Below are 18,256 nucleotides of genomic sequence, written 5' to 3' on the forward strand. Positions count from 1 at the left end.
ACATCATGATCAAGTGGGTTTTCATTCCAGGGATGCAGGGATGATCCAACATCCACAAATCTATCAATGTGATACACCACAGTAACAAAGTGAAGAATAAAAATCAAATAATCATCTCAATAGATGCAGAGAAAGCATTTGACAAGATACAGCATGTGATTATGATAAAAACTCTAAATAAAATGGGTATAGAAGGAAAATACCTCAACATAATAAAGGCCCTATATGACAAACCCAAAGCAAATATCATTCTCAATGGAGAAAGACTGAAAGCTATCCCTCTTAGAACAGGAATCAGACAAGGATGCCCATTCTCACCACTCTTATTCAACATAATACTGGAAGCTTTAGCCAGAGCAATTAGGCAAGAAAAAGAAATAAATGGGAGCCAAGTAGGAAAGGACAAAGTAAAATTGTCACTATTTCCAGATGATATGATTCTATATAGAGAAAACCCTAATGCATCCACCAAAAACCTATTAGAAATAATCAACAAATACAGTAAAGTTGCAGGGCACAAAATCAACATACAAAATCAGTTCCATTTCTGCACACTAACAACAAACTAGCAGAAACAGAAGTGAAGAATACAATCCCTTTTACAATCACAATAAAAAGAATAAAATACCTAGGAATAAATTTAACGAAGGAGGTGAAAGACCCATACACTTAAAACTATAACATATTATTGAAAGAAATTGAAGAAGACATAAAGAAAAGAAATGATATTCCATGCTCATGGATTAGAAGAATAAACATAGTTAAGATATCCATATTACCTAAAGCAATCTCCAGATTCAACGAAGTCCTAATCAGAATCTCAAGGACATTCTTCATGGAAATAGAACAAAGAATTGTAAAATTTATATGGAACAACAAAAGGCCCTGAATAGCCAAAACAATCTTGAGAAAAAAGAACAAAATTGGAGGTATCGTACTCCCTGAATCCAAAATATACTACAAAGCTACAGTGATCAAAACTGCATGGTACTGGCAGAAACACAATTGTACAGATCAATGGAACAGAAGTGAGAGCCCAGAAATAAAACCACACATCTATGGACAGCTAATGTTTGGCAAAAGAGCCAAGAATTTACAATGGAGAAATGAAAGTCTCTTCAATAAGTGGTTTTGGGAAAACTGGACAGCCACGTGCAAAAGAATGAGAGTAGACCTTTATCTTACACCATACACAAAAATTAATTCAAAATGGATTAAAGACTTGAATGAAAGACCTGAAATCATAAAAGCCTTAGCAGAAAATATAGGCAGTACACTCTGACATCAGTCTTACCAGTATCATTTTCGAATACCATGTCTACTCAGGCAAGGGAAACAAAAGAAAAAATAAATGAGAATATGTCAAACTAAAAAGCTTCTGCATGGCAAAGGAAACCATCCTCAAAACAAAAAGACAACCCACCAGCTGGGAGAAAATATTTGTGAGTAAGATTTCTGACAAGGGGTTAATTTCCAAAATATCTAAAGAACTCACACAACTTAACAAAAAAACCAACAACCCAATAAAAGAATGGACAGAGGATACAAACAGACATTTTTCCAAAGAAGATATACAGATGGCCAACAGGCCCATGAAAAGATGTTTAATACCACTAATTATTAGGGAAATGTAAATCAAAACTACAATGAGATATCACTTCATGCCTGTCAGAATGGCTATAACTAATCAGACAAGAAGTAAGTGATGGAAAGGATGTGGAGAAAAGGGAACTCTCATACACAGCTGGCTGGAATGCAAACTGTTGCAGCCACTATGGAAAACAGTATGGAGATTTCTCAAACAAAAATAGAAGTACCATATGATTCAGCTATCCCACTACTGGGTATTTATCCAAAACAGTCAACAATTCAAAAAAGTATATGTACCCATATGTTCATCGCAGCATTATTCACAATAGCCAAGACATGGAAGCAACCCAAGTTCCCATCAACAGAGGACTGGATAAAGAAGATGTGGTATATACACAATGGAATACTACCCAGCCATAAAAAAGACAAAATTGTGCCATTTGTGACAACATGGATGGACCCTGAGTGTATTATGCTAAGTGAAATAAGTCAGACAGAGGAAAACAAACACCATATGATTGCACTCATGTGTGAAAGATAAACAAACACGTAGATACGGAGAATAGATTAATGGTTACTAGAGTAGAAGTAGGTGGGGGGAGGGCAAAAGGGATAAAAGGGCACTTACGTAAGGTGACAGGTAAAAACTAGACTATTGGTGGTGAACACCATGCAGTCTATACAAAACCTGAAATATAATAATGTACACCTGAAATTTACACAATGTTATAAGCCAATATGACCTCAATAAAAAAGTTAAAATAATAAAAGAAAAAGATTGTCTCCAGGTGGCTTCCAGGGTACCAGGCTCCCATGAACCCAGGCTCCCAGCTCACTCCAGCACCAACCAGTTCCTGTGACCCTGGGTGGCAACATGCTCCCAATTAAATCAGCACCCCACCCCCAACCCAGGCTCCAGGTGGGCAATTACACTGAAGAGGAAGAGACAGATGCTTTCATCTCCCTCAGGAAGTAAAACTACTTTACTACTGAAACAAGATTTCTCTCCCTATTTGGCAATGGTGGCCCTGCCAATGAGAAACTGCATGTCAGCCATGGAGAAGCTATTGCCATCCTGAACTGTTATTTTCCCCTAAGAGACTATCGTTTAGAACAGCCCTTCCCTACTCCCCCTTTTTCTCTACAAAAACAGCTCCTCTCCTTTGTTTTCCAGACTTATCTATAGCATGCATATCCTGAATTGTAATCCTTTTGGCTATTCCTGAATAAACTTGGTTTGAGATAAAATAACAAGTGAATTTGCTTTTTAAGTTGACAATGTCTACAGCTAGTATATCACCTCGAATATTATTTTGAATTTAGGCAAGCATTTCTGGATATCTAAATTAAGACTAATCTTGACCAATGAGAGCATGGCACGTATTTCTGCACATGGGGCAATGGTAAAAATGAAACAAAACTAACAAACATACCAACAAAAAACTAGTTAAGGGACACTGTCAGTGACTTCTAAAATTGTGTGATTTTCCATGAATTTTTAACTGGAGGGGGTGAGGAGGATTTACATCATTTCAAATGTTCTGCAATACAGTGATACCAGTTATTGTTTCATTTGGTTTCCTTCAAAATAAGAGATTTTGTACAAAATTTTACTTCACTGTAGTAGGGAATAAGCATTTAGTAAATACCCGCAAAATAAATGATAAGGGAGTTTATTCCTCATTCAAAGGGCTGGGGCCAAAGTTTAAAACAGCTAACAGCACTGAAGTAAAGTTCCTGAATACAAAAATCTGGCAAAAATATCTTCTGATGAATTTAGGGATTGAAAAAATAGATTTAAACTTCAATTAAACTGGCAAATAAAAATGGCAAGCAATAGAATATATCGGACTATACGAGGAAGCCATTTGATGTAAACCTAATTTGGCCTGACTTTGTTTTTCCAAAAGGGCCCGAGGTGGCCATTGAGCATGCATTGTATACCTGCTTTAAGCCTTTGCTGTGTCCCAAAAACAAGAACAAATGCCCTTAAGATAAACGTGCAACTTCCCCCCCACTGGCATTTCCTTAAGGATAAGCATCTCTCCCTAGGGTATGAACTGATTGCTGCGCTCACCTGTGACCACCCAGCTGGAGACAACAGACCTGCCACCCTGCTGTGTCCACTGAGACAGCAGACCTACTACCTGCTGTGTCCATCAATCACTGCGCCAACAGAGCTGTCTCGTGACTGTTGTAAAAGGGGCATTTCAAGCACATGTGAAACATCCTCCTTGAGGGTATACATAATCACTGTGTACACCCACTTCTTTGGTGCCCTGGAAGGAAGGCCCTGGGCTAAGCTAGTCCTGAGATCTGGCTCAGAATAAATTCACCCCAATTTTCATTTATAGATTGGCTATGGGTTATTTGCGTCAAGAAACTACTTCCTTTTATCCTGCGTCCCATTCCGCTTTCAATCCTGACTTGTTCAGAGGAGAACATCACAAACAAGAAGACGGGTCAGTTCTGCAGTCTGATTCGTCTCAGAGAAAAATAACAGATTTGGGGTAATCCATGACGAGGAAAAGCAGAACCTAATTTGCTGTTGTCCCTCTTTACTGTCTCCTGGAGAGTTCTGTGAGGTTTTAGGATAGAAGACCCCTGACCCTTCCTTCCAGAGTAAAATCCTAAGCAACAGCAATACATCAGGTTGAAGAGGCAATCTGGACAGTGCAGGCCATGTGACGTTAGACACTGTGGTATAAGTAACATTATACATAATATTTATGTGTTGGGTTTTTTGTTTTGTTTTGGAGGGGAAGAGAGAGGGTTATGAAGACGACTTATGTCTGTCTTTGCTTTTTTTTGAGGGGGGGGGGGGTGGTTAGCACTTACAGCTCTGCGCTCCCAGTGCAGGCAGCGCGGTCGGCCTCCGCGGGAGACCGGGGAGCATTCGCCCGAGCAGCGGGACTTGGTCAGGAGGACCAAGGGCGAGGAGGCCCCGGACAGTCACCGCTCAGGCCTCACCACCGCCTCCGCCTTCGAGGGACGCGCGACCACTGGCGCGGCGCCTCCTCCAACGCTCTCGTCAACCGCCCGCCGCGCAGCCAGCCCCGCCGGCAGGTTCGCCGCCGCCGCCTCCGCCTCGCGCCCACGCCGCAAAGACGCGGCCCGGCCCGCTACCCGGCAGGCAGGAGGACCCAGAGAGTACCGCCGCGGCTCCCTCCCCGCGCATGCGCCCATGCCCCCAGCCCCGCGCCTGTCCCACGCCGACACCGAAGCCCGAGCGCGCCCTCCTGCTCCGCCCCCCTTCCCGGCACGCGCCCCTCCCGCCCCACCCCCAGCGCGCTGGCCCGCCGCCCGCGTCCCTTCAGGGCCTGGGGACCGCGCACCTCATCCCCCGCATCCTGCCCGAGGGCCCCAGACCCGGGAGGCCCGACCTCTGTGCCCTCTCGCTGGCTCCTCAGTCTTCGTCTCTGGACCCTACTGGACGACCCCCCAGTCCTCCACCTGTCGCGGGCTCCCTTCTCCCCCATGTGTCATGGTCACCCTCAGCGGCCGCAGGCGCTGGTGGCAGGAAGTCTAAGGAGATTCAGTGGCCGCCGCCCTCTAGGGTCTCCAGAGGGTTAGTAAGGAACTTCAGAGGCGCAGGCACGGGGTTCGGCCAACCCCTGCCGGGGGCCACCCGAAAGCCCCCATCCTGGGCCGCACCCCGCGGAGCGCGCGCCGTCGGCGTCCCTTTCCCCAGCGGGCGCCGCCCGCCCTCCCGGACCCTCCGCCCTCCGCCCTCCGCCCTCCGCGCGCGCCGCCTTTGCCCCCGACCGCTCAGCGCGTGGATCCCACCTGCTTCGTCTGTGCGCTCTGCCCTGACCCGCCGGCCCCTCGGTGGACCCACCTCCAAACCTTTCTCATGCTCCTCCGATTCCTTGATGCTTGCTCCTCCGGGCCGAGCCCACCCCGATACCCACCTCCGCTGCAGCTTAATGGTTAGACTCGCAGGTTCTGAATTCTATCGGAGGGCCAATCCTCTCCCTGTGCTGTGCCTGGTATCGGTTTATTGCCTCTCGACACCAAACGGAGCGGGGCTCTTGGACCGACAGGGTGAGCTGTGTCAGGAGAGGGCTGGAGGAACCCTGCAGGACAGGGGGCTTCTATTCCTGGTTGAGGTGTTTCTCTTAGATTCTCCTTGCGCTTACCTTGCTGCTGCCAGCAGCAGTTGTGGAGGGCATTTCGTGACCCTCGACCCCCTCCCCCGTTAAGTGTGGATTCCCAGTGACTCATGCAGGTGCCCCTTCCTAGCACCAGCCAGCCAACAACCCCAGACAAGAGTTTCCTGCTTGCCAGTCCCAGCCACAGTTCCCTGTTGGCCACCTAGACAGCCTGAACCCTATTTCCTGCTTGCTCAGCAGGTGTGGAACAGCCCTGGCCCAGGGCCAGCGAACTTCCCACCATCAAGTGAGCCACGAGTACAGCTTCTCCGAGAAGGTCTGAATCCCAGCCTTGGGGAGGGGCCCTCTTCCATGTTTGTTTCTTCTTTCTTCATTGGGTATTTTCCCTCAGCCACAGAGTATTCTTTAGACTTGTCTTTATCTCCTTATAATTATAACCTGTTATAATTAATAATTCTTTTAACTTTCCCTGTTCAAATTGTTGTGTGGCTCCAGGCTCCTGATGGGGACACTGACTGATATTCTTGGTTGCCTGCTGGGTGACTGTGGGTAAATCCCTTAACCCCTCTGAGCCTCCCATGTACAGTGAGGATAATAGCAGCGCCACCTCCCTCAGACAGTTATAGTAGGATTAAATGATGCAGTGAATGTCAAGTGCTTAGTAGAGGAACTGACACAATATTTTTTGTTTCTTGCTGGAAGATGAAGAGGGGGATGGGGGATAGAGAGGGACAGTGAAAGAGACTACTAAAGGAATTTTTTAAAGGGTCATTAATGAAAGCCAACCAGGAGACAAGATGCAAGTAAAAGCTTAGTAAAATGAGTTCCCCCTCCCTTTTTAAAGATGGCCAGCTTGGGAAACAAATGTTGCCTTTACTGAAATCACTTGTGGGAGATCTATGGCAGGTATTGGAATGGAACCCCCAGAAAGTTATATTGTGACTAAAAGCAATAGAACGGAGAATAGCTTCTGGATATCACTTTATTACTCACAATATGCAGTTGAGGATATAAAAACCTCCACCCCAAAATACAACAGCTGCATTGACTCTTTCTATCTTGCAATTTGAGGAGGATCATGTCTGCTCATCTGCCCATGAATCTGGACAAGTGATTAGATTGCTTATGTTGGTTATTGGGGACTCCATCTGCCCCAACAAGAATCAGAACTCTCTGTCTCCCTCTCCATGTCATTTCTCCTTCTTTCCTTCTTAATCAGAGGTAGGGCAAGAATAGGAAAGAAAACATGCTATTTTTAAATACTGTTTTTGCTTTACGTTCTTGGACTCTGAATGTTCTTGGTGCAAAGATTCTCTTACAAATGTAGAATCTTGGTTTGAGTTTTGGAAGTAACCTGACTTATTGCCATAAACTTTGATATTGATTTTAATTAGACTGGTATAAAATTGGTGTGTGTGCATGTGTTGTGTATGTGTCTATGTCTGTTGTGTGTGTGTATCTGTGGGAAAGAAGATTTTCGTATCAGATTTACGCTCCTCTTATCCATAACTCAGCAGCTAAAACAAACTCTTACTCTTTAGGCTATCCCATCTGACAGCTCCATCATTTCTGGATGTTTCTGTTCAAACATGTAGAATAATCAGGAATATGCCCTCGTCCCCACCCTGATTAAATGCTGCTCTTTGATATTTCTAGGATAGAAAACAAGAATTTCACCAAATGTCTTTAGATTTCCACATGCTATATACATAGGCCACTAATATAAAGCTACAAAGAAGGGACATCTGGTCTCCTTTGGGGACTCTTTATTGCATAAATATATTTACACCAAGATATACACACACGGGAATGCCCCTCTATGTATCCAGGCATAGTAGAGAGTTGTCTAAGAAAGACAGGGTCACTGGTTGGAACTGAATCTCACGGTACCTTTTTTCAATCATCAACTATGTTCTCAGGGTTAGCAAAGGTCAAGAAAACTTGTTCCAGTGTTATCTGACTGATGGAATAGTCTTCTAAATTGAATTCCTCTTTAGCTTCCTCCAAAACACCAAACACCTTTAACAACAACAACAACAACAAAGTAGTTACAATTGCAGTCTTCCCTCCAGCCCCCAACCCAGATGAGCCTCTCTTCCACTTCCTCCAACTCCTGCCAAGTTAATGTTGGAGGACAAAAGGCACAGAAAGGGGAGGTGAGAAAATAGAATGGAGAATTGAGGACCTGAGAAGCAGCAGAGGCCCCATTCTCTTGATGGACATGGATGAAATCTGGGATTTAGAGGTAGGCATCCGAAGCAGTTAAACTCCAGGGACTGTGGCAAAGTGACCTCAAGTCTCTGCTTCTCCAGTAACGCCAGGCTCCTATTCCACATGACTAAATCCCAAATACGTCCCCCATCATTAGTGCCCTCTTAACTTGTAATGTTAGAAGGGCATGATTTCTACAATCACCTTTCCCCAGCTGTTGTCCTTGCTGGGAATGTAGTAGCTAAGGATCCCTTGATTCTCATGTTTTAATTCACTACCTAAGAAAGGAAAGATAGGATAAATGAATAATCTTACAGATTTCATTTTAAATTGCCAAAATATTGCTGTATCAACTTAATTATACACAATAGAGTAGTGAATAGATGTGGCTAGTAAAAAAGAGACATAATCCAAAAGCCCACCAGTGTAGTATACATGACATGGTTAATTCTTCCAGCAGACTTATTCCTGCTGACGTAGGTTTTGTTTCCTTGAGTTCATAGCAATTATTGAGGACAGGCTTTCAGGCACAAAAAAAATTGTCAGCTCACATGCCCAGTGGATGAAATATGAGCCTTCTAAAATTCTAATGTTACTACAAGACTTGATTCCTATACACAGTGCTGAGAATATGAACCAGGAGGACTTTTGCTCTGGTTGTGTATGTATGCACGTACAGCGTGTTTGCTGGGGACGACAGCAGGACAAGGCCTCCTCACTATTCTCATGTTCACACACCATGTGAAAGAGGAAATCATACATATAAATCACCAAAGTCAGGCTGTGTGTTCTTGTTTCTTTTACAGGTAAGAATCCACTGGTGGAATGAGAGGGAAGAGGGTGGTATCCATTCCAAATTTAGAACAAACAGATGTATTTCTATTTATCATTACATATTTGCAAATTATTACAAATTAAATTAATTGGGATTAAAAACACTTTAGAAATACATGTTAAAGTAATCAAACAAGGGAGCCATTAGACTGAAGGGGCTCTAATTCCCTGGTAGCCTACATAAGTAAATCAAAACCCAACCCAGAAGGGCCGGCCCGGTGGCACAGCGGTTAAGTGGGCACGTTCCACCCTGGCAGCCCAGGGTTCGCCAATTTGGATCCCAGGTGTGGACATAGCACCGCTTGGCACACCATGCCGTGGTAGGCATCCCATGTATAAAGTAGAGGAAGATGGGCGTGGATGTTAGCTCAGGGCCAGTCTTCCTCAGAAAAAAGAGGAGGATTGGCAGTCAGGGCAAATCTCCCTAAAAAAAAAAACCCAAGCCAGAGTAAATGCACTTGAATCTGAAAAAAATGAAACAAGAACAAGCAGCGAACTAGGTTTTCTCAAATAAGGCAACTGCTTAAGCTTAGCCAATCAAACATTTCCTTGCTTATGCCTACATGTTCTCCCCTAGCATCTCTCTGTGGAGCCCTCCTAATCACATTTGTTTGGTGGCTGCCCAATTCAAATCAATGTGTGCTCTAATAAACTCTTGAAAATTTTAATATGCATCAGTTTGTCTTTTAAGAGTTCTGGTATCAGAAGCAGGATTCAAAAGAACCCCCGATGGCCCTGGAAGCAAAGAGCAACCAGGTGTAGGTACTCACTGGGCCCTTTGTGCTCACTACTTTCTCACTGCACCTGACAGTCTTACTAAGACCAAAGTTCCTCTCGGATATCTGGGCTCCTAGCGTTTGCGTCCTGAGCTATCTGACTTGATTTAAGCTTTTCTTTTACCAGACTGGGTCTGGGGTTGGACTGTGTCTGACAATCAGTATTGGCTCTCTGACTTCGACCACACTGGGTCTGGGGTCAGACTAGATCCAACTTAAACTGCACTGGACTCAGTGTGAGGGCTCACGCAGGTAAAATTTTGTTTTAAGGAAAGGAGAGGAGAAAATGGATTCTTCCAAGTCCAAAGAGTCTGGGACTTTTCCATATGGGACTCCTGCTAACTATACGTATAAAAATTATGTGGGACCAGCCCTGTGGTGCAGCAGTTAAGTTCACACATTCCACTTCGGCAGTCCAGGGCTCACCAGTTCAGATCCCAGGTGCAGACCTATGTACCGCTTGTCAAGCCATGCTGTGGCAGGCATCCCACATATAAAGTACAGGAAGATGGGCACGGATGTTAGCTCAGGGCCAGTATCTATCTATACCATATCTACATACATGAATAAAAATATACACACACACATATTCCCAGTATGTGGTTGGTTCTATTTCTTGTTATATTTGTGATACAGGAATGTTTATATTTTTGTTCTAATAGATAACTTCCTACTAATATCTTTATACTAATAGCCATAATCCCACCTTTTTAAGATACTGTCTTTTGGTTCCCTATTACAAACAACATTCACTATGCTAGTAACCTCTTGGTTCCCGCTACCAACACGTAATTTACAATAATATTCTTTTATTCCCAGCTAATACCTAAAATACATTCAGTGATCATATTTAACTTTCTATATATCCTTTGCCTTCTTCCCCTCCTTTTTTAATAATTGTATTACATATACATTTCTAAAAAGTAGATAATGATGTGATATCTTATCACATGGATACCCTTCATTTAGCCCTAGTTCTAGAGTTACATATATTCAATGCTCACCATTAGTTCTTACGTAGAAGCTTCTATAATCATTTCTTAGTGGATCTGAACTTTTTTTATTTGTATATTCTTCAGGAAAGACTAATGGGAACAATATTCCCTGAGCTGTTATGTGTTCATGACTTTTTGTGGCTTTTAATCTTGAAAGTCATTTTGGCTGGAGGTAAAAACCTTGCTTGCAATTTTTCTCTCATTGAGTATCTCAAATATATTACATGTTCTCCTAGCATAAACTTTCTTGTTAAAAAGCCTATGCTCAATGTGATTTCGTTTCCCTTATATATGACTTGTCTTTTTGTCTGCATTTCAAAAGATCACCCCCCTAACTTTATTATTAAAATGCGATCGTTAAATATTAGAATATTCCTTGGTGTTAATGATTTGGGGTCAGTTTTTTCAGGTGTCTGGTTGTCTTTTCAATGCGTAGGTTTGTCTTATTTTATTTCAAGAAGTTTTCTTGATAGTTCTTGGTATTTATTCTTTTCAGTAACTATTTTTTTCTTCTTTGTGGACTACGTTTATAGCTTGTTTGATTAACATTCCTTGCTTCTCCCTTACTTTCTCTCAAATGCTTATCTATATTTCTGTTTGATGTTTTCCTATTTTTCTCCTTTCCAATCTCCATTTACCTCGTACTTTCTATACTATTTGCTCTTGATAGTTAAGTATTTCTGAAATGTTTACTTTAAAAAACTCCTCTCCAATGCTGTCAGTTGTCTTTTCTTATTTCTGTGTTGTCTAGTCATCTAGTTTACTAGCCCTTCCTATTACTATTTAGGATTTTCTTTCATATCGTCTATCCCCTTCTTAACTGTTTAAGCTCAAATTGAAAGATAATGGTTTTCATCTGCATGTGGTCTTATATATCTGCTGTGCTTTTATTGTCTGTTAGGTTTTTCTCTTATTCTCTTTCACTTACTGTGGAGTTCAACCACAGTCTTTTCAGTTCTTCATCTTTAAGCGAGATGAATTTTCTTATAGTTTTGGAAAGAGTTTCCTATGTAGGAGGTGGAGTGGGACAGAATAGCTTTCTTAGCTTTGTAGCTATAGGATTCTTTCCCCAGAGTTTTCTGTGATGTATTAAATAATATGATCTCTCAGTGTAGACCTTCCACTGGTATTTTCTGATATGTGCTTCCTACAGTCTACTCCAAGCCTAATTAAGGATGCACTTCCTTCCAGAGGGGATCTGTGCTTGCTTCTGCTTGGAGTCAGAGGATGCTACCAACCACCTACTTTTCTCCTTTTTTTCTTTTCTTTTCTTTTTTTTGCTGAGGAAGATTAACCCTGAGCTAACATCTGTGCTAATCTTCCTCCACTTTATGTGTGGGTCACCTCCACAGCATGGCCAACAAGTGGTGTAGGTCCACACCCAGGTCCGAACCCACAAACCTGAGCTGACAAAGCAAAGCACACCAAACTCAACCTCTATGCCATGCAGCTGGGCCCAACTTTTGTCCATTTTGAGGGCCCTGCCTTTGTGTGTCAGTCTCAGCCTGAGCTCCCCAACCCTGGAGAGGCTCTAGAGCTTCATCCAATCCTAGTGCTGACAATCGCGCTTGATTCCAAGATTTGTATTTTGGAACTGGTCAGTGTTTCAGCTCACTATTTCTTTACTTTTTCCCTTCCTTTTACTTTTTGTTTTTCGATTATTAAATAATTTTATCACTTTTTTTCCTGAGTGACAATTATTTTTAATTATTGCATTAAAAATATTTTTTGTTTTAATTTTACCAAGTTCTAGTTTTGTTTTAACAGGAGTATCTTCAGGGATACAATCTTCTATACTGTAGAAATGGAATTATCTTATTTTAGAAATTATAAAAAGAATACATGGTCACTTATATTTCCTGAAGATGGGATAGAATTATTTACCCTAAACACTTCTCATTCCTATGGTAAGCCCTTTGTAGAAGTAGATATTCCAGCTGCCCTTTGCTTGTAATATTTATTTATCCTTTTTAAAAATCAGTATTTATGTATAGATTCCAAGTCAGTTTCTTCTTCATTCTCTCACATTTGAATAGCTACTTTCTCAAAATAGTGTGAAGAAGGATTGGGCAACAACCACCTTACAGATGGGAATGTGCCTTAAAACCACATTCCCATTAAAGGTCTTGTGTCCACATCCTCTCTGGTCAACATTTAGTGTCCTTCCTTCAAGTAGAACAAGTTTCTAGCACAGCTCACAATAACAGAGGTTTTCTAGTCACAGCTTTTCTTTGTGGTGATTTAGGGAACACAGGAAATAGAACTCTGATACAATCAGTACTCAAAAATATTTGCCAAATAAATACATAAGTGAACATTGAACTTCTTAATGGACTAGGAACGATACTGAGGTAATTCTATTTCCCACACATCTGTTCTCAACATCTGCTCTACCATCCATTTCTTTCTATTTTCTGATCTCCATTCTTACTGTGTAATCCATCATATTATTTTCCATTGCTTAGAAGATAAACTTCCAACTCCTCAGCCTGACACATAATTGGAACTTCTCTGATATTTTGGTCAACATAGCAGAGTGGAAACTAAGATGAAAAACCAGGAGTATTAAAAACCTTGCCATGTCCCTGCAGTATGTTTAGGAAAGACAGGTAAGGGACAGAAAGAAATAGTTGCTGTCTCTAGTATTGTATCATATGGGCAAAGGGATATACTTACTGAATTTAGCATGCAGAAGCATACTACTCTTGAAAGGAGAGAAAAGCTTAGTGGGTTTTGTTTGAATTTCAATTCCATATCCTGGCTGAGACAGCAAAAGACTAGAGTTACATTTTTAGCGCAAGGGGAAAAAAACCTTAAAACTTTTCATGGATGATGTTTTGGACTGAATTGTGTCCCTCCAAAATTCATAGTCTGAAGTCCTAACCGCAAATGTGATTGTGTTTGGACATTGGGCCTTTAAGGGGGTAATTAAGGTTAAATGAGTCATAAAGGTGGGGCCTTCATTCACTATGACTGGTGTCCTTATAGGAAGAGGAAGAGACACTGGAGATGTGCATGCACAGAGAAAAGGCTGTGTGAGGACATGGTGAGAAGGCAGCCATCTGCGAGCCAAGGAGAAAGGCCTCAGGAGAAACCAGACCTCCTGAAACCTTGATCTTGGACTTCTAGCCTCAGAACTGTGAGAAATTTCTGTTATTTAAGCCATTCAGTCTATGGTATTTTATTATAGCATCCCTAGCAGCCTAATACAGATTATACGAGCAAACAATTGAGCATTTACACTCAAACATAGCACTTTAGATATGTAAGTCATAAGGACAGCCCTAATCTACCACTGTCTTACTAGTTAATACACAGGAGATTGGTGAGTATTTCTGGGTTTTGTGAAAACTTCTTAGCACAAACAGGCACAAGAAGTTTATTAGAACAAGCATTCCAAAAGAAACTCAATGTGGAAGGTCAATAAATATCAATAACTGACAAGAAATAGTTATTGGAGACCCACAGCATATGGATGGTGAGAACAACAAATGTGATTTAACACATCTCTAACAAAGTTAGCACAACCAACCTAATTTACCTGGGAAAACTCTTTCAATAAATTCTTTAAACTCCTCTAATTTATTGTCATCTGTATCGACCTTGATCTTTGCCTTCAGGATGTAAACATTGCCAAACTTGTTCTTGAGGTGCTGAGGGCTGCCCAGGCACACGAACTTTCCCTTTACCATGATGGCCAGCCTGGTACAGAGGGCATCACATTCCTCCATACTAGCAAAACAAGATACCAGAATTATGTAAGGCTAAAAAGGTCTCCAATGGAAGACATTCTGTAGTTCAAATATCCAGTATTTTGTAACTCTCTTTGAAATGGAGAGTTTCATTTGCCCATCATCAACATCATGGGAAATGGAGCTATTTTCAAATTCAAAGTAGCAGAGGGCCAAATTCTCAAATGGAACAGCTCCTAACTTCCTGCCTTCTCCTCTCAATGAGGATTCTTGGCCATTCCATTTACTAGGATAAAGGAGGAGCGTGCATACTGAGGCAATTTTACTGTCCAATATTGCCAACCTCAAATAATGCCCTCCCATAGCCACTGCAACTCTTCCAACCCTTAATCAAGGTTCCCAATGAGCCACACCTGTGAGAAGTTATGATGATGACTTTGCCACTTTCACGTGTCCGTGACACTGTGTTCCAGAGCAGGCGACGGGCTACTGGGTCCATGCCAGTTGATGGCTCATCCAGGAAGATGACTGAGGGCTTTCCCATTAGGGCAATAGCAGTACTCAGTCTACGTTTGTTTCCTCCACTTCATGGTCAAAGAAGGAGAGAGAAAGTAGAAGCAAAGATGACTATACATTACAGTAATTTAATACATAAAACATCTGTTTAATACATATCTGATCCATTCTTTACAGGAAACAGTTTGCCTATTTCCAAAATGCTGAGTCATAGGAGACAGCAGAGGTATTAAAAATGCTGATTATATGTGACTCAACCAAGGCACGAGATCCAAATCCAGATATATAAATAAAGTCTTTTTCATTTGAAATGTAGAAAGGTGACTTTTGATTAGAAAATCAATTTTAGCCACATTATCAGTGAAATTTATATTCTTATTCTTGAGGTTTCTTGGGATTCCCAGATACGTAAATGACATAATGGCCAAGCCTATACAAAGAATCTCCCGCTGTCTTTACCTGAGAGGCAAAGAACAAAAGAGAGATAGGGAGAAAGATGCTCTTTTTTGTAATCCACTGACTAGAATTCCAAAAGACATAGCATTCTGAGTTTCACCTCTGCAAAAGAAGATATGATACTATCTAGGCCTGCTTTATTACTGGTATCTAAACATTGGCAGGGCATTAGGTTATTTTACAGTCATTGCCTCTGTTTGTCAGTGGAGCTCTGGTTAAACTGTGGGCGCCCATTCCAAAGAGCAGAAACACCGGGAGGCTCCTCAATATTAGCTGCAATGAGAGTACCAGTATAATATCTCACCTGTAAGTGTAGATAAACTTGTCAGCATGTGGTTCCAGATTCAGTGCTTGCAACCTCTTATTCACATAACGATTAATTTGCTTCTCAGGTATCCCCCACAACCTGGCATACATGATCATCATTTCCCGAGCAGTCATGTAATCCAGCAAGGCATCAAACTGTGGACAATAGCCAATTTTTGACCTTACCTAAAACAAGAGAATAACAATAGACACAAGTAATTACCTCACTGAGATTACAGTAAATACAGACAACATAGAGGACCTTAGGTTCTCCAGCCCACACTTCTAAGGAGGTTAGAACCCACAGAGTTTTTTAAGATTTTATTTTATTTTATTTTTTTATTTTTTCCTTTTTCTCCCCAAAGCCCCCCAGTACATAGTTGTATATTCTTCGTTGTGGGTTCTTCTAGTTGTGGTATGTAGGACGCTGCCTCAGCATGGTTTGATGAGCAGTGCCATGTCCGCACCCAGGATCCGAACCAACGAAACACTGTGCCGCCTGCAGCGGAGTGGGCGAACTCAACCACTCGGCCACGGGGCCAGCCCCAGAACCCACAGAGTTTTTGAAAATAATTTTTCTCCAGTGATTACAGAATCATTGCAACTGTAAGCTGTTGTCACGTATTAAAACTACAAATGTACAAAGGTATGTGACCAAGATGATTTCTATAACATAAAGTTATCTCCCTACATAAGTCCATAACCAATATATGAAATAAATGGAAAATAATCTTGAAATAAAAGCAGTACACCTATTTACAGAAAAAGGGGAATGAGATAGAGTTTAGTCTACCATTGGCTCAATTTTTGCTCATTGTAAGCCTAAAGGAAGCTCTGACGACTTTCAAAAAGTAAAAGAGATATAAATCAGTAGTATGAAGTCCAGTGTGAATAATTGGATGGATATTTTGGAAATTTGGGATCTTATTTTTCTCTAAAAGTCTTCATTAGTTTAGTCGCAAGGGATGCCAAGATATCATAATCAAATTGTGTCATAAAAGGACAGGCTGAATGGCAATACGTAGGTTAGGCTCAGTGACATCCTACTTTTTGGCAGTGGTGGTAGATGAGTGGATTATAAGTGGAGCCCTCCGTCTCTCTATTATATGCCATATGCATTTATGAGCATCATCTAAGATGTAGGTGAGCAGAACTGGGATCCTAGCTCTTATTTCAGTCATATATTGTTCATAAGGGAAGTCTTAAGATATTATAAAAGTTATATAATATTCAGACAAAATTCCTGACCAGAACGTAATTAAATTAAAAATCAACAATAAATATTTTTTAAACCTCTATTTTGCAAATTTAAAAATGAATTTCTAAGACTACACCTTTAATTCATGGGTTAAGAGAACCCAACACATCTCGCAAAATATTTTGAATTATGTGGGATATAGTGAAAAGACCACTTTAAACAATGAAGGGTAATAAATGAGTTAAATAAATGATTAAGTAGTTAACTCATAACACTATAAAAAGAACACAGATTCAGGAGATTCTGGGAAGACAGAGTAGGAAGCACCAGGAATTTATCTTCCCACCTAGACAACAATGACACTGGCAGAATCTGTCCAAGAACTATTTTGGAACTCTGGAGTCTATTGAAAGCTTGCCAGTTCCAGGGGAAGATTTGGACTGTAAATTGTGGTTAATTTTAATCAGTTTCACTTAGCTCTTAGCACACTAGCAGCTACCATCCTCCACCCCCAGCACCATGGCAGCATCTGTGCACATGTTCCTCGAGAAGCTTGCACACAACTACGGGGGATCCAGAGTGGGCAAAAATGATCCTGTCCTCCGAATACTGGGCATCTGTGCTCTGATAACTTATTGCTGGTTCTGATCACAGAGGTGCAAACAGGAAAGTACAGCCCATTTAAAGGAAAGAAATAAATCAAGAGGCACTGCCCCTGAAAAAGATCTGATGGTAGATCTACAAAGAGAGAAAGACTTTAAAATGACTGTCTTAAAGATGATTGAAGAATGAAAGAAATATGTGGAGAAAGTCAAGAAAACAATGTATGGACAAAATGGAAATATCAATAAAAAGATAGAAAACCTAAAGAGAAACTAAAGGAACTTGTGGAGCTGTTCAGTACAATAAGTGAAATGAAAAATTCGCTAGAAGGATTCAAAAGCAGATTTAAGTAGGCAGAAGAAAGAATCAGCAGATGAAAAGATAGGACAATGGAAATTATTGAGTCCATGAAACCAAAAGAAAAAACATTAAAGAAAAGTGGACAGACCCTATGGGACCTGTGGAACACCATCAAGTAGATGAATATAGGCATAGTTAGAGTGCCAGAATAAGAAGAGAATGAGAAAGGGACAGAGAGAATATTTGAAGAAATGATGGCTAAAAACTTCCCAAATTTCATGAAAGACATGAACATAAATATCCAAGAAGCTCAACGGACTCCAAAAAAGATGAACTCAAAGAGACCCACACCAAGACACATTAAAATAAAATTTTTCAAAATCAAAGACAAAGAGAGAATCTTGAAAGCAGTAAAGAAGAAGAGACTCATCACATACAAGTGATTCTCAATAGGATCATGAGCAGATTTCTCATCAGAAACTTTGAAGGTCAGAAGGCAATGGGCCAATATATTCAAAGTGCTAAAAGAAAAAACTTCTACAAAAATTCCTATATCTGGCAAAACTGCCCTTCAAAAGTAAGCAAGAAATTAAGACATTCCAAGATAAACAAAAGCTGAAGGGGTTTGTTAATATTAGACCTGCTCTGTAAGAAATGCTAAAGGGAG

At 41.2% G+C, this 18,256-nt stretch overlaps 2 protein-coding genes across 10 annotated transcripts in view; both read right to left on the reverse strand.

Moving 5' to 3' along the window:
• LOC106841718 (phospholipid-transporting ATPase ABCA3-like) overlaps positions 1–4,740 on the reverse strand; it is a 217,997-nt gene extending 213,257 nt beyond the window's left edge. For all 7 annotated transcript variants that reach the window (XM_070484798.1, XM_070484796.1, XM_070484795.1 and 4 more), the window contains exon 1: positions 4,429–4,740. Coding sequence is in view for 5 of the 7 variants with exons in the window: in XM_070484795.1 (XP_070340896.1) it covers positions 4,429–4,486 (58 nt within the window). In the remaining 2 variants the exon portion in view is untranslated. The remainder of the gene's footprint in view (positions 1–4,428) is intronic.
• Positions 4,741–7,457: 2,717 nt separating this feature from the next.
• LOC106841750 (phospholipid-transporting ATPase ABCA3-like) overlaps positions 7,458–18,256 on the reverse strand; it is a 205,466-nt gene continuing 194,667 nt past the window's right edge. For all 3 annotated transcript variants that reach the window (XM_070484799.1, XM_070484800.1, XM_014857904.3), the window contains 5 exons: positions 15,487–15,674; positions 14,624–14,794; positions 14,060–14,250; positions 8,118–8,191; positions 7,458–7,721 (listed from right to left, as the gene is read on the reverse strand). In XM_070484799.1, the coding sequence (XP_070340900.1) occupies positions 7,599–7,721; positions 8,118–8,191; positions 14,060–14,250; positions 14,624–14,794; positions 15,487–15,674 (747 nt within the window). In that variant the 3' untranslated portion in view covers positions 7,458–7,598. The remainder of the gene's footprint in view (positions 7,722–8,117; positions 8,192–14,059; positions 14,251–14,623; positions 14,795–15,486; positions 15,675–18,256) is intronic.

This window comes from Equus asinus, chromosome 14, assembly GCF_041296235.1.
Source record: "Equus asinus isolate D_3611 breed Donkey chromosome 14, EquAss-T2T_v2, whole genome shotgun sequence".
Classification (NCBI taxonomy): domain Eukaryota; kingdom Metazoa; phylum Chordata; class Mammalia; order Perissodactyla; family Equidae; genus Equus; species Equus asinus.